General features: G+C 46.6%; 1 protein-coding gene across 2 annotated transcripts in view; it reads right to left on the bottom strand.

The window, feature by feature from the left end:
• LOC136718512 (membrane-associated phosphatidylinositol transfer protein 3) overlaps nt 1–15766 on the bottom strand; it is a 78639-nt gene that overhangs the window by 15350 nt on the left and 47523 nt on the right. For both annotated transcript variants that reach the window (XM_066696267.1, XM_066696268.1), the window contains exons 6-10: nt 14432–14621; nt 14189–14308; nt 13273–13448; nt 10575–10732; nt 9602–9772 (exon numbers count right to left, since the gene is read on the bottom strand). In XM_066696267.1, the coding sequence (XP_066552364.1) occupies nt 9602–9772; nt 10575–10732; nt 13273–13448; nt 14189–14308; nt 14432–14621 (815 nt within the window). The remainder of the gene's footprint in view (nt 1–9601; nt 9773–10574; nt 10733–13272; nt 13449–14188; nt 14309–14431; nt 14622–15766) is intronic.

Genomic DNA, 15766 nt, shown 5'->3' with positions numbered 1-15766 from the left:
GTATGCATGCAAGTGTGTGTGTGGTGGGGAGGGGGATTAGTAATTCCAATGTTAATCTTGTATATGGATGCCCCTGAACATTGTTGTAGGTACCTGCCCTGCCTATTAGCCTCTCTGCCCTTTGTGTTGGGGTGTCAGTCTAGAGTCTTTTATGTGCTGAAGGTAGTCTGCGCTTGTGTTGTTTGCCTGCATCTGGTCCGGATGTGTGTGTGTCTGTGTGTGTGTGTGTATGTGGTAAGTATGCCCTTGGGTATGCCTGTTGCTTGGGTGACATTATCTCTTGTCCCCATGAACTCACCCACTGTCGCCCTCAATTACAGCTGACAATGCCTGAGCAGGGCCTGGGGCAACGAGAGAGAGAGAGAGAGAGAGAGAGAGAGAGAGGGAGAGGGAGAGGGACAGTCAGAAAGCTTGGAAATAGAAAGAGGTTAGAGAGTGAGAGAGGAAAAGGGACAGAGAACCAGGAGCAATGAGGAGAAAGAGGGGGAGGAGTTATCTGGGAAAACAGGAGGGGGAAAGTGAAAGAAATGTCAAGAGAGAGAGATCGGGAGAAAAAGACGAGGAAAAGAGGGCACGCCAGAGACAGCAGAGCGAGAGAGTGACAGAGAGAGAATAAGGGAAGGAACAGGATGCACTCTCTCTCTGCACACATTTTATTATTGGCCAACGGTGCGGTCAACGACCTTGGCAGCACTACAACAGACAGATGTCACAACCGGGCTCTGTGCAACACGGCCCTCCGGATTTCACCACAGCAGACCCCTGAACCTGGAGACGTGTTGGACTGTATCCCTGTCATTAAAAGCCGGTGTGGGGGTGGGGGAACAGAAGGGCACATGTCTAGAGACATCACCGTGCTGATCAGTGGGCCTCGTTTCCACCAGCCTCGACACGGTCCCATTATCTGCTAAGTACCAAAAACTGATTTATGCTGATATTTATTACGGTTGCATGGCAGTGAGCCCTTCTCCCATATAACAGCGACCAGGCCGGTTCGTGGTAATTTTCACAATTGGCTTCTCCATAAAGGATTAATGGATTTTATGATTCGCGGACTGTTAAGAGATTTTTCTTGCAGAGACCACCCACAGAGATGATGTTTTCAAAACACACGCGGATGAGACCACAAAGCAACAGTGCTGCCGGTGAGCACTTATCTCTGTAACCACTGTAGAAAACAGCTGAGGAGAAAAAAAACCCACCAAGAACAGACACATCTGCCGTGTTTGAAAGTTTGCCGTGTTTGTGTGTGTGGGGGGGGGTTCACCTGTTGATTTAACAGTATCCTCATGATAGATTTTCATGCATAAAGGGTACTGCATCTGTAGAATACCAAGGTTTCATAACGTGGGCTTGCGTCAAAACCAAAGGACAAATGAGGTTTCTAGATGGGCGTTACTCCTCTACGCTGCCCACCGAGCGCAGCTCCGCGAAAGGTCGTCATTAGTAAAGGTGATGTGTGCACATGGTACTTTTAATTGAGGGGTTGCATGGACTGCATGGGAGGGCTGAATTTTCCTATTCCACCCTTTATGCAGAATGTATACAGATCTCTGCATATAAACTCTTCTGTTTGGATTAAGTGGTGCAATCAGTCTTAAAAAAAAAAAAATGTCATAATAATTATTGACTGGTGGAGTGGAATACCTGCACAGGGCAAGATTTTAATTAACAGGCTGCGTTCGAGCTTCTCATGGCCTGGAACAGATCTATTTTACACATGGAATATGTTATTTGGACAAAGTTGAGCAAACAGATTGGGTGATGATGCAGTCATTTCAGGCGTTGGTGTGGACATCCTGAGCAGCAGAGTAGAGCAGCCGATCTGACTCTAATGAGTTAGAAAATGAAGAAGAAGAATAACAGCTCCTTTGCTGTAATCGGGGGGTCATGGTATGGGAGGGGGGGTTGAGGATGGTGGAAGCGCTGTGGTGAGGGAGAGAGGGAGGGAAGATGCGCAGGCGAGAGGAGAATGCAAAAAACGCAAGTCGGAGCCGATAATCCGAATGCAGGAGCAGTGCTATCGCTGGCGGGCATCAGTCAGGAGGCCTGCGTTTTTATTGCTTCCTGCCCTATCTCTACCCTCTCCTGTCCACCTCCCCCCTGCGCTGCTGACTAAAACAAAAAGAAGGAGGGAGGGGGGGTGCTGGTGGAGAGTTATGCTCCTGTGAGCAAAATAATAAAGCGATCACATGTTGTTTTTATTAGTTTTGCACTCAGATCCACGGGCTTAACCCCTCCACGGCCGCCAGGGAACTCTGGCTGTTCCAGTGAACTGACAGACACGATTCGTGCTGCGAGTTCCCCCTGCCCATGGCTGGCGGCAGCTGCATATCAATTGAGGAGCAGCGCAGTAGTGTTGACAGGGATGGGATAGAGATCCCTGCAGCACTGAAGAGTAGGTTTTTTGCCATTTGGTGTGGCTGCAGTTACATGTCAGTACATGGATGATACAGAGCACAGAGAACGGTCAGTTCAATCTTCTACACGTTCCATCTATCTATTTAGTCAGAGCCTGGCAATATTCAGATTGAGATCAATGAAGCCGGCCAGTGTCCTCAAAACACGCCCTTAGTGTAATCAACACAAGAAGGAAAGTAATGAAATCTACAGCCATGAACAACGTGCCGACTCACTACAGGAAGTATATGTTAGAGTTTACATTAACCAGTCTACTGATCAATCTATAAAAAATAACCAAGGAAATGCAGTTTGCCGCATTCACTTGCAAGAAGCAACTCCCCCTCCACAATATGCATCTGATTTCTGTTACTTCGTCGGCAGTTGGAGGAGAGAATTTCCTTAAGCCCAACGCAAATTCAGACCGAATAATCCAATTTGTTTTGACAATTGTCTTAATCACAAACGATATAAAGTGGACCAGACAAATGTTAGCCCACAGCCAAGTGACATCGGTAAGCATCGAACAGACGGATTGATAAAAGACGGTGCGAGACTGAACATTACACAGTATCATTATCCACTCGTCTCATTATATAAACAGCCATTTATAAACACATTAATTAGTTGCTCAAGGCTTGGAATTGAATCACTTAACTTGACGATACAGCACACGACAACCTGTTGCAAGGGGTCTAAATCTGGGTTATTGGTTCTTCTTAAATTAATCCAGTTTATAAGCTAACCAGACAAATTAAGAGACTGGGATCTGGGTTAAAACAAGCACAAGACACTGTGGCCCACAACTGATCTACAGATTGCCATGCACTTCCTAAACGAAGCCCCACCAAGATCTAACTATGTCACACTTGAGCAATCTAATTAAGCAATTAAGTCAATTAATCGGGTGATTGATACCCCATGTGAAACCAGGGGATGATGCGTGGTGCCATGGCAACACTGCTGCAATTACACTCGTAAAACATCCTCGTTAAAGGTAGCCTACAACTCAATCAAACACCACGAGCAGCCACACAGCGCAGATATTAATTGCAATCAAAATCCTGTGCGCTTCCATAAATCTCACAATCAGATTTTTCATAAACAACGTGATGGTATGTAATTGTAGGTTAAACGGTCGACAGACAAATAGCGCTTCACACAAAGGCGAGTCACTTTATTCGTTTATATAGGAGTGCCTGTATGAGAGTATAATTATATGCATGGATATGTCTCAATTACCTTTTACCAAACTACGATTTATCCAGATTTTCCTCAAACATTGACATTGAACTAAGATTTGTTGGGCAGCGCTGTGTTGCATTTAGACACAGCAGGGGTCTACAACTCTTACAATTAGTTAAATGAATTGCGTTTTTTATCAATTAGAAAATTGTAACATTGTTTTAAAGGTTTTCTGACATTCTTTTTGATGGATTAACATGTTTTGGTTAAAGGAATCGTTGGACAATCATCAAAACCTCATTTGCAGTCTCTAGGGAACCACAAAAATCCGGGATTTCATAGCTATTAAAGGTTAAAACCCCAGATATCTTTTTCAATGATCCTTTATTTAATTAAACCAATTATCAACTAATTAGTGAACACCCCTGAAACACAAGACCTTAACTGCCCTTCCCAGACCAGGGCTGGAGACTCCGGGCTTTGACTGTATGTACCAGCTAACAGGTCACTTTGTAACCAGGGGCCTTTGTTTCATCCAAACTAAGCCCACAATTATTTATCTAAATGTTTTCATTTCAGCTGGAAACAATTACACAGGCCTGCCTGCAAATCACTGCAATGATCTCAATCAAGGCGTCAATTAAATAACAGTGAGCTTAGTCCCACCTAAATGAAAAAACGGGGATGATTTATGGCATCGTCAACATGATTTTAATGAACGTGTGTTGCAGCACCTTGTCTGAAGCGCTATGTAAATAAGACAACTTAAAAATAGGTCAATTAAAACACACACACAAATACAAAAGTGAAGCATGCCTAATTTTCTCTGCATTACAGGAGCTCCCCTCTCTCTCTAGAGTCTAGACACAAGTGCTCTGCAGCAAAATTAGCAGTTAAATAACAACAGGCAAACTTCCCTGTACTCCCAAAACCCAGAAAGACAAAATAAGAAAAAAGAAACGGAGGCCTGTTGGTTGTTTTCTGATAGGTGTAGACGTGGGAGTGGCTCTGTGGTGCCCAGTGACAGTGTAGTCTTGATACGCATTACAGAGATGTAAAGAACTGTCCCACCTCTCCCAGCGAATGTATTCTCCCATCCTCGTTTCTTCTGGGCAACTTTCACCGTTGGGCTTTCAAATTCAATCGCAGCATATTAGAGGCCTTGATCAGTCAGCACACTGCAGGCCTGGGGTCTCAACCCCAAGTCCCGCAGGGCCTCACTGTCTTCTGGCTGTGTGTCCAAACCCCACGCCCAATTACTTTACCGGTCTGGGAACTGAACACTTCTCTACGGGCTGCCAATGATGTTATAAGTAGAGTTTTAAAAGTGAGCTGTTTACTGGGCTGGGTGAGTTAAATATTTCTCAAGCGCAAAAGATTTTCTGTCATGTTTAGAAACAACTTTAAAACAATGCCACACTTTCCTAATTGATTAAATAGCTGAATGAATTTGCTAATCAGGGGCTCCAATTGGAATAACAACTAGAAGCCACTCTCCAGGAATTAAGTCTGTAACACCTACTGTAGATCATAGGCTTTCGTCAAACCGCCTGTGGATATCATAGCTAGTTACAGCCCTGGCACTATACGCTGTGCAAACCTGGCTAGCAGGAACAGAAGGCAGGATAAATGTAAACGTAAGTTCATGCAATCTAATCTGCAGAATCAATCCTTTTACAGTTGTGCCTAGTCGATCTAACTATTGGTCTTCTGCCTGCCTGTCTACACATCTATCTGCATTAAACCAAAATCTCACGGATATAACGGCTCAAGTTCAGTGGCTTAGGAGTCTTTTCTGAGCTGTGGTGCTTCCTACACATTTAATGCCTGCTCAGAAGGGGAGACGGTAACCCCCAGCGACTCAGCGACGCTCTCCATTGCTTCTTTAAAACCCCATCGTTAGATGACAGCGATGTGTTCCTTGAATATGCAGAGCGGGATGGTAATTGCTCTGAATCACCCCAATCTGGAGACAGAATAATGAGCTGCCGCGCAACGCCACCCCCGGGGCTCTGAGCGACACGAGGGGATGGGGGTTGAGACGTGACGACATTACGGGTGTCTGGAGTGCCCCCCTGATCTGGATTACATAAATGGAGATTGGAAAAATAATTTAAATAAAGCATACAGAAGGAAAAGAGCAAGCAGAACTCCGGTCACGCCATTTCAGCGGATTTAAAGTGAACTGGAGTGAACTGAATTGAAGTGAGAGAGAGCGGGACCGGGCGGCAGAGCGGAGGGGAATACGGGGAGAGGAAGAGGGAAATTGTCAGAGACAGAGAGATGAGGAAAGATGAGGTGATGATGGCAGAGCGGTCAGCTTGAGCAGGGAAAGGAAAGCGCGAGCAAAAGCTGGCAGAGAGAGAGAGAGAGAGAGAGAGAGGGGAAGTATGTGTGTGAGAGAGAGAGAGAGAGAGAGAGACCGGTGCAGAGTGTCAAGCAGAGGTGTCAACAGATCAGACTGAAACAGAAAAAAATGAATTAAAATAAAAACAGACTCTGGGTGTGAGTGGGAGGCGAGAGGCGAGGCGGTGGGGTAGAAGAAAAGACAAAAGGTGCGAACGGCATGAGAAAGAGAAATAAAGAGAGGGAAGAGAGAGGAAGAGAGAGCAGGAAGAGATGGTCTCTGGGTTGGGAGCAGGCTGAGATTGGGCCGTGTTGCCATGCTTACCGCCACTCCCAGGGGAGGCAGGATTCTGATCGTAAAACGTGGCTGTCTGGGTTTGGCAGGAGAGAGGGGGGCGGGGGGGGCAGGGAATCAATGACCGGAGAGAAGAGAAGAGCCGAGGCAGAGACCTTGACAGCAGCCATTACACCGAACTGTGGTCAATTAAACGCACGCACATCCACAATTAACGAGGTGCGAGTATAGTAAAAGCGTGCCTCTCCCTTCGAGGTAAACATTGTCAGCTCTGATGGAGATGGCAATTATTTTTGTTTACTTCACAAAATCAAAAAGAAATGCATGAACTAGCCAATGCCTGAAAAAGCGGGCTGCGTTTTAAAATCAATCAATCCTCAAATCAATTTTTATTTGGTACGGCGCCCTTCACAGCAAGTTGTCAGAGCGCCCACAACACAGACAAGGACAGGTAGCATACAGACACCGTCGCCGCAGGGGTCAGAATCACCATCAGCCACCGACACACGACCCGCACCTTGATTTGTGACGACAGCCGCAAATGTAAAGATTGATTCGCATTTGAACGCCCATTATTTCCTCGTCGGTGAGTCCTGGTTTGGGGACAGCACAGGTGGAAATCCCAGACGCTCAGTGAATGTTTTATGAAGTGGAGCCGTAAAGCTGCTGTGCTCATTGACCGGTCCGTATTGCATTCATAAAACACTTCAGCCCCCCCGATGCATCACTCTTTTAGTGGACCACTAACACATACAGCAACAGGAACTAATTAGTGGAAGTTCACAGCGGGAATATGACAAAAAAAATAAAAGAAAAGAAGAAGGAAGTAAAATACCTGTCTCTGCAATTTACTTTTTAGAAGAATCTGACATCTCATAACTGTGGTCGCTGGAGTGAGGATTAAGCCCAATTAATCAGACGTCAGGGACTGAGATCTCTGAGCAGCTGAGATATCTCCGCTTAATTACTTCATTCATCATAAAGTAATGCGCTACTCCACTGCCCTGAACTGACTTCACAGGTCTGTGTTAAAGCCCTTAGAAGAAGATTCCCCACAATGGTATATAAAAAGGTCTTCAAATGGACATGCTGGGCAGGCACTTTCAATGACCGTACCGAAATAGAAATTATGTATTTTCTGGAACTGGAAATTGTAAAAAATAAAAATCAGATCTCAGGGACAGTGATTAAACTGGTGTATCCGACGACATGAAGTTTGTCCTTTAAAATGCATCTCTTGTGTTTCACTATCGCACTTGATGTTTTGCTTTATTTATCTGCCTTTGCTATTATGAATTACGTAATCAGAGCTGGCAGGAAAATAATGAGGCCATTGCTTTTGCTGTACTGCCCTGAGATTTCCAGCAGATGTACAACAAGTTAATATATGCTGATTAAAGGAGAAGAAGAATGTGGATGTTGAATGCATAAATAAATACATTATTAAAAGAATCATAATTACGAGAGGACCAGAGGCCTCGGAGAGACGGGGCGGTGTTTTTTTCTGCGGAGCTATTCATGCGCAAACAGCCTCTGAGTGTCTCGTGTATGCGTGTAGTAGGTGTCTCCCCTGGCTCTGTCACAGCGTGTGTGTGTGTGTGTGTGTGTGGCGGGGGGCGGGGGGGTTGTGTGCACACTTATACCAATTCCGATGGAATAAAGAAAATAAATAAAGAAATAAAGAAATAAAAACTACATGAAAGTCAGCGCAGGAGGCGGTTTGGGGGCTGTAATCAATCCCTTTGCACACACCACTGCCGTTTCAACACGAACAGCAGCCTAGCTCCAGAGATAATAACGTTGAACACGAAGCATAAAAAGGAGCTCTCCCCATTCACACAGCTCTCCCCATTCAATTCAACCCACTTCACCTGTTCCTGCCCCCCCCCCCCCACCCAGTGACTGCAACAGCTCTGAAATGGGGGCAAAGATCAGAAACAAGGGAGTTGTATAAAGGGAAGGTGTTCATAGAGTGACAAGACGGGCTGTGATGAATTGGGGTGAAGACAATCTGAAAAGTAATTGAAGAACATAAGCGAGTGCGTTCGAACGCTTCCATCTGTAGCGCGTCTTGTTCTTTTGTTTGTTTAATAGTTAGTTCACTGCAGGAAAAACACGCAGTTGTTTCGAGAAGGAGCCTGTAGGGTCATCTTCGACTATGTGGCCAGTTTCTTTGTTCCAGACGCCCAGACACAAATCCACCCTCCATTTTCTGTTGTAATTGCCACTATCATCTCCGGTCCTTGCTTCGTTCTTCGTTCGATTCCCTGGATTTTGAATACCAAGAAGCAAATTCATATGATCGCCTCACTACAGAAATCCACATTGGTGGTGGGCCCTCAACTCTCTGACAAGAACTTGAAACGTAATATGACCACCTGGGTTTTTTGTGAGTTGTGGGAAAAAGCACCCAAGAAAGGAAACAGGTTTTCAGAGTTTCGACTGCATAGCAGAGCCTGGTTTTCCACAGATTCTCTCTCAGAGGGAAGCGCAGACGCACAGCGGCTCAGTCTGACAGTACACCTGTTCGTAGCGAAATAACCTGGCAGCGCTGGCACAGGAGACCAAAAATCTAAATAAAAAATGGATGCGTCACTTACACCACCCCTCCTCTGTGGCCCTCTCTCTCTCCCTCCAGCCCGCACTGACGTCAACAGCAGCAGCAAGAGCCAAACATCAAAGCGGCGGCTCACCTTTGCCTTCCAGTCCTCAAAGTACAATCCCACACACCCTGTCTGCAGTCAGTTGTGTTATTAACAAGTTATAACTCAACATCTCTTGGCATTTATCTCAGCTTATGCTTGTTTGTTTGGTTTGGACCTTCTATGTTTAATGTGTTCCTTATTTGTCTGTTTGTTTGTTTGTTCTACAGATTGCAGTGTCTCGTCAGCAGTTTCAAAGCGGCGGCTGCAAAGTGCACACACTGAGGGGCGAAGCTGCAATTTGCTGATGTGGCTTTTAAAACGCATACGTGTTTTGCACTTCAGCAGACGCCAATAAAACGACAAAGGAAACAGGCTTGGTTTTCTTGAACTTGGTGTGAAAAGAACCTTCGTAGGCTTACAGAATCATTTCTCGTAACCGCAGGAGCTAAATGTGCTCTGCCTTTTCCAGCTCTGGATAAACTCCTAAACCGGCAGCCTCATAATTCAATAAAAAATATATAATCTTTAAACTGAATTTCTTCTGAGCTGTCTCTTGTATACAGGCGCTTCTAAACAAGCGAACAAGAAGTTGAGTGTCGGCCTGTTTAGAAAACTGGGATTTGAAGATTAGATTAGATTCGATTCGATTCCAGGAGAGGTGTGTGTATGTGTGTGTGTGTGTGTGTGTGTGTGTGTGTGTATATAGTGATGGGTGGGAGGATCCTCTTACCCAGCATTTGGGATCTCCCGTCACCCAGTGGGTAGCGCTGGTACCGGGGCACGGCAAAGGGGGGCAGTTGGTGGAAGCGCGGGTGCAGCAGGGGCTCGAGCCGCGAGGCGGAGGGGTCGGCCGGGTGGAACAGGTTGTAGAGCTGGGAGCAGGCCGGGCGCAGCTGGGTCACTGAGGAGAGACACGCGAGTCACAGTCCGCCGACATACAGACGCACAAAGACACACACATACACAGATATAGAAACCACACAAGAGGACTCAAGAACTGGAAATACACACAGCGACAGGGGCACAACTGACACCGATACACAAAATAACCGATAGACAGAAAGACACTGACAGCCTGAGACAAGCAACTGGACACCCTGATCGGCTGTTCCTCTATGGAATCGTACACCAGGAAACTATTGTATACTGGACACACACACTTTGCACTTAGAAAAAATCCAGAAAGTCATTTCCACTTTCCCACCGTCTCATTTGTAGTTTAATTGTTTTCTCCGTATGCTCCGTATGCATGTGTGGCACCTGGTGTATTTCCCTAGGCCTTCTTACTGGAGGGCTCTGCATAATACATTATGTGCATTTACTGCAATTCTCCACGACTGTTTGGCACACAAATTAAATGTGACAGTGTGAGATGAGAAATGTGATAAAGGAGTGTGTGTGTCCCACTCTCTCTCCCTGTGCTGATTGAAGCAGTGTGCACCCCTCCCACCTAACACCATCTGCAAAGGGTTTAAAGAAAAAAAAACTAAATTTATATTTTAGGCAGACCTTTAATGCCCCCTCCACACACTTAGGGTAATAGAGCATGTAGTAGCAATCTGCACACCACCACATCAACTGGCTGGGTGTGCAGCTTGGCAACATGTTGCGGTGTCTGTGTCGCAGTGTATGCCAGCGTGTGCCAGTGTGTTTGAGTCTTTGCCATTGTGTGAGGGTCAGTGAGTGTGCCAGCAGGTCAGTACCCTGGACGGTGGGCAGCACGGTCCTCCTCATGGCCAGCACCAGCCCCAGAGGGCAGCCCAACAGGAAGCACTCGGACACCTCGAAGTCAAAGCGCCCGGGATTGAGGACCAGGCTGGAGCTGCTGCCCGGCCTCAGAGAGCCCTCCTCCTGCAGCAGACTGACAGAGAGACAGGGAGAGAGAGAGAGAGAGATCAGTGTCCTACAAAGCCTTAAATGGATAATGTTGAAAAGAGATGGGCTGAGAAAAACAGGAGTGAGAGAGAGAGAAAGAGATGAGATAGAGTCTGTGTGTGGGTGGGATAGGTGTCCTGCAGCAAAATTAATGGGATACAGCAAATAAGAGAAAGTGAGAGAGAGGGCGGAGAAGGAGGGATAAACAGGGAGAGATAGAGAGACCCCCTCAGCAGATTGGACTGGATTGGACACTGTCAGTGGAAGAGCAGACAATTTGTAAGAGAAAGAGTTACCTGTTTTCTAAAAAAAAATTCCCCACACCAAACACATCTGGATTGAGGCAACTCCAGTTACAGCTCAAATACATGGCACCTGTTTGGGAGCTGTCTCTCAGGGCGTTGTGCGTAACAAAGCGGGTTTTTTCAAATGTGTGGGAAGTAGCCTCTTTAAGCTCCACTCTAAAAGCCCTCTTAGCCCTGGCTCTGCCGCCCGGCTCTGCCTCGCTGTGTTTGCACTCCCTAATTTGCGCTCCAGGAAAGGGGGATTAGAGGCGGCCATTGACCAAAGTGTCGAATCAATCCTGCATCGATTGGGTTTATTCTCTCTTCCCTGGTCTCGTTCTGCCTCTCCCCATCCCCCACCTCTCCCCGCCAGTAAGAGTCCTCCGTACACTTGATCAAATTCCATACAAACAAGAATCCTGCCTATTCAGCCTTTAAGGTGCACTCGGATTCACAATCCACTGAATTTATTTAACGTATCAATCACATGGGACACTGCTGCAGCCGCAGTCCAGGTTAAACACATTACCAGACAGGCAGACTGACAGAACACAAAATATAAGGAAGTCAAAACCCTCTGACTAATGTCTGAAGCAGGCTGGTGTTGGACAAACTCAGAGGTGAATCAGCTAAACATTGCAGCTCAAAACAATATAAATCCTCAGACTGCATGTAAGGGAAGGGATATGCTTGTTTATGTATCCATTATTACCATTTTTTTTTTTTTAATGTTCAGATGTTGAACAAAGATTACAGGAGAGACAAAGATTACAGAGGGATTATACAAGTATTATACAAGTATTGCGTGTATGTGTTTTTATGGCAAATAGATGTCTAGATATGTTATTAAACTATTTATGTGTTTGCTATAGTGTGTTATGCATTTATTATAATAAACGCCAAAACTAAACTGTTACAGACACAGACGCACACACACACACACAGACATACATACACACAGGCACAGACACACACAGCTGTGCACACACAGACTCCTTGCTGCTGTGTGAGTGCAGGGAGCGCAGTGTACAGCATTGTGATTTGCTGTCGCAGAGCCCGTGCTATTAATAGCAGCAGGCCGGTTCCACAGTGACATCACGGCATGCACAGGCGCAGACACAAAGGAGCTATTTTGGGAAACTGCAGACACTGGCTTCACAGGGTAGCATGCAGAGAGGAGAGGAGAGATAACCCAGTCGCAGATAAACTGCCCCGCAGACACGCCAGGACCACATGTAAAACACTAATTCCCAGGACAGCCTATACAGATATATATACACACATGTATAATCAGAGAAAGATGTCAATTCATAATATATTTGCCTGTGCTTGCATAGTATAAACCCCACCTTGAAAGCAACATTGCACTGTCATATATTGCATGGTTTGGAGATTTTTCATTGGGGAGTTTGTGAAAAATCCAGTAACACCAGGTAGAGCAGATATATATATATATATATATATATATTTTCCCATCTGGCAATCAATAGGGCTTCCTGCCAATAAATAGATGTTTTATAAACCTCGGTACAAAAATCAAATTAAAACAACCAATTTATGTTTGGGGGGTTTATTTACTCTTATGTCAATAGGGAAACAAAATGTGCTGCTTTCTTTTTCCCCATTTTCTTTCCGATAAGCTACAGCTTACAGACGCATTCCCACTCTGTGAAATGGGCTACAACAGCAGCGAGAAGGAGGATCTGTCTGCTGAACCAGAAAGCGTATCAATTCCCCAGGGCAAAGTGCTATAGAAGCCTCACGAACACCCCCCTCCTCTCCTCCCGCCCCTGTGTTTTTCCCGCACTGTACAGATATTGCGATAGCAGTGTGAGAAAGGTTGCCGGGCTCAGTTCTCTATGCGATTACTGCCAAACCCGACACTTTCAGCCTCACCGCCTGGCCGGATAATCTCCGACCTGACTCTGCGGACAGAAGTCAAAAGGATTTCTTTCCCAGCTTGGAATGATCTCCTGCTAATTTTCCCACACGTTGTTGAAGTGGGGAGGGGGAAATGCATGTGAATTTCTCCCTTTTGTTTTTGTTCTGTTTTCCCACACAAAGATTGTCTTTTCCTGGGCGTGGTTAAACTTATACAGACATAAAAACAAAGAAAAAGAAGAGGACAGTGGTCTAGGCCGAGGCAAAGTCACTCTAATCCTCAAGGGCTGATGGGGTACCTGGTTTGTATTCCACCTTAGAGCCTTATTACTGAATTAGGGTAAGAAATCAAGGGGCTTACCCGCTGAAGAAGGCGTGCTGCTGGCTCATGGAGTCACCGTCGTAGGAGTCGCTCTGCTTCCGCGTCAGAGGTTGCCGTGCCGAAGGGGACTCCGCCGAGACACCCGAGAGGTCGATGTTGCTCTTGCTGAGGCGTTTGCTGGAGCTCAACTGGGGGCTGGTCTCCCCAGGGTTATCCTGCACAAACACACACAGAGTAACGTCAGGGTGGCAGGGGACACAGATAGAGGGAGTACCCTCAGGATGGTGTTCTCCTGGCACATCATTGCCTCCCTTTTCCTGGGCTCTCCCAATGTTTTTGACCCGTATGTGATACTTTGTGATATCATGCCAACACCGTTTCACCCAGTATCAAAACAGAACTGCTAAATGGGCCCCATACACTAGCACCTTTTCACTGACTAGTGTAGGTTTTCGAAGGGCATATTTGCAGGACAGTCTATTCAAAGCAGTGTAAACAATTGTGAATGAGTAGGGGCTTCCACAGCTAAAGACAATTTACACTGAGGTGACCGTCTGTCTAGTCATCTGAGCTGAGGGACTAGGAGAGGAAGGGAGACAGAGTGGGTTACTAGTGGGTGGGAGGCAGGGGGCCAAAGTTGGATTGATAGTTTAACAACACCAATTTGTAATTTGGCATGAGGGGTTTAGATGTAAAGTGGTTTGGCTTACTCTCTCGACTGAGGGAATGACGGTCTGGCACCTGGTCCAGACCGTCAACCCCCTCCTTGCAGGGAATGAGCTGCTGCAGAGGAGGTGACAGGAGAGGTGGTGGGAGGTGAAACAACGAACGCGGTGGGGGGGTGTTAAGGATGGTGTATTTATACTCTATTGCGCGAAAGAGAGAGCGCTGAATCTGAGTTGTCTGCTCCCGAGATACAGAGTGAGTCGGCTCCATCTCTTGACCACAGCCATACCTTGAGGCTCTCGGTGCTGTCGTTGCGGCTGCTGCTGGGGCTCTCGGGACGCTGACTGGAGCTGAAACACAGGGCGTCGAAACACAGCACCCCCCCGACACAGTCCCCCACCAAACACACCTGCAGGGAGCAGAGAGAGGAGGGCACAGGTCAGCTGGCACTGTGAACACTACACACGCTGTTACCTGCTATCAGTGGAATCATGGCAGGCCCACATCACCTGTGCACCTCTGTCCCGCGTACCTGTCCGCTGAACCACGCGCCATCCTGGGACTTGAGGAAGTCATAGTAGACCTGATTGGCTCGGCTGATCACTGTGGCGATGGCTTCCTGGTAGTGGGGGGAGGCGATGGCGAGGAGAGGGAGGGCCGCCAGGGGCAGGTGGTCAACACTGCTGGACACACAGCTCTCATCATAGCTGTACGGGTTCAGGCTGTGGAGACAGAGCTAATTTTGTTGGCATCGCTGTGGCGACATTGGGGGGTGTAGTCAGGCTTGGCACTGTTCTGGCACACTCCTACAACCAAAGCAGAAATCCTGAAGTTTTGGGCCAAGGATAAAATAAATGAATGAATAAAACTTCAGAGGTATAAAGAAGTAGGGTGAGAGATGACCCTGGTTTTTCTCTTCCCGTACATCTTGCCAATCTGTTTGGTTCTCATTTAGACCGACTAGTCCCTGTGTAGGTCAAGGAGTAAAAAAAAAGAGAAGTTCAAGTTGAAAGGCGCTATATAAAACCCCAGCTGACTGATTGATCAGCGTGGCAAGGAGGCTGACAGAGGGGCTGTGCTGAAGGATGGCCCTGCCCCTGGTTTCTCTCAGCATGCAGCTGTGCCAGGCCGCTGCCATCCATCAGCCAGTCTTATTATGGCGGCTGGCAGTGCCAAGCAATCACGCTGAAATATGAGCTCGCTAACAGAGAGTGCGAGGTACGGTTACTGAAATATACGGCCAAGAGACGGGCAGAAGTGCTGAGCCAGGGTGTTAACATCGCTGAGGGCTCTGTAGCCTGCTTCTCTTGGGAAGAATGGATGGTCCCTTCGGATAATAGAAGGATGATTCCCTAGCTATTGTCAGTGAGGAATCATAACCAAGGCATAACCTACACAGAGAGGTAATACACGTGCAACAAAACACCAAGCATAAGTTGGAGTAGGCACAGACACGCCAGCATCTGGTAACTTATCTGTGTGTCAAAAAGTTATCTGGAAAATAGTCAAAGGTTAAATCATATCTACTGTTAGATGTGTCTGCAGCTATGTTTATTAAGAATATGCAGAGCTGAATTTGACTGAAGAGTGGAGCGCAGTGCCCAGCAGCATGCAGGGAGCAGGGGCACACTGCAGGGGGCTCTCGTTCTTGAGTGCCACTTTTGTGAGGAGGGAGTGTAGATGACCTATAAAGGAAGGAACATTACTACCTCTATTTGGCAATATAATTCACAGCTTCCTCCTACTTGTTCTTCCTAATCTCTCCAACCCAAATGCATTGTCTATTAGGCTTTCAACATTAAAAACTATACCATTAAAAATGGCAACGCGCATAAAGCTTTTGAGTTTAATATCGAGAAAGTCTTGA

Source organism: Amia ocellicauda, chromosome 22 (assembly GCF_036373705.1).
Source record: "Amia ocellicauda isolate fAmiCal2 chromosome 22, fAmiCal2.hap1, whole genome shotgun sequence".
NCBI classification, from domain to species: Eukaryota; Metazoa; Chordata; class Actinopteri; order Amiiformes; family Amiidae; genus Amia; species Amia ocellicauda.
This window is presented reverse-complemented; position numbering and strand designations above follow the sequence as displayed.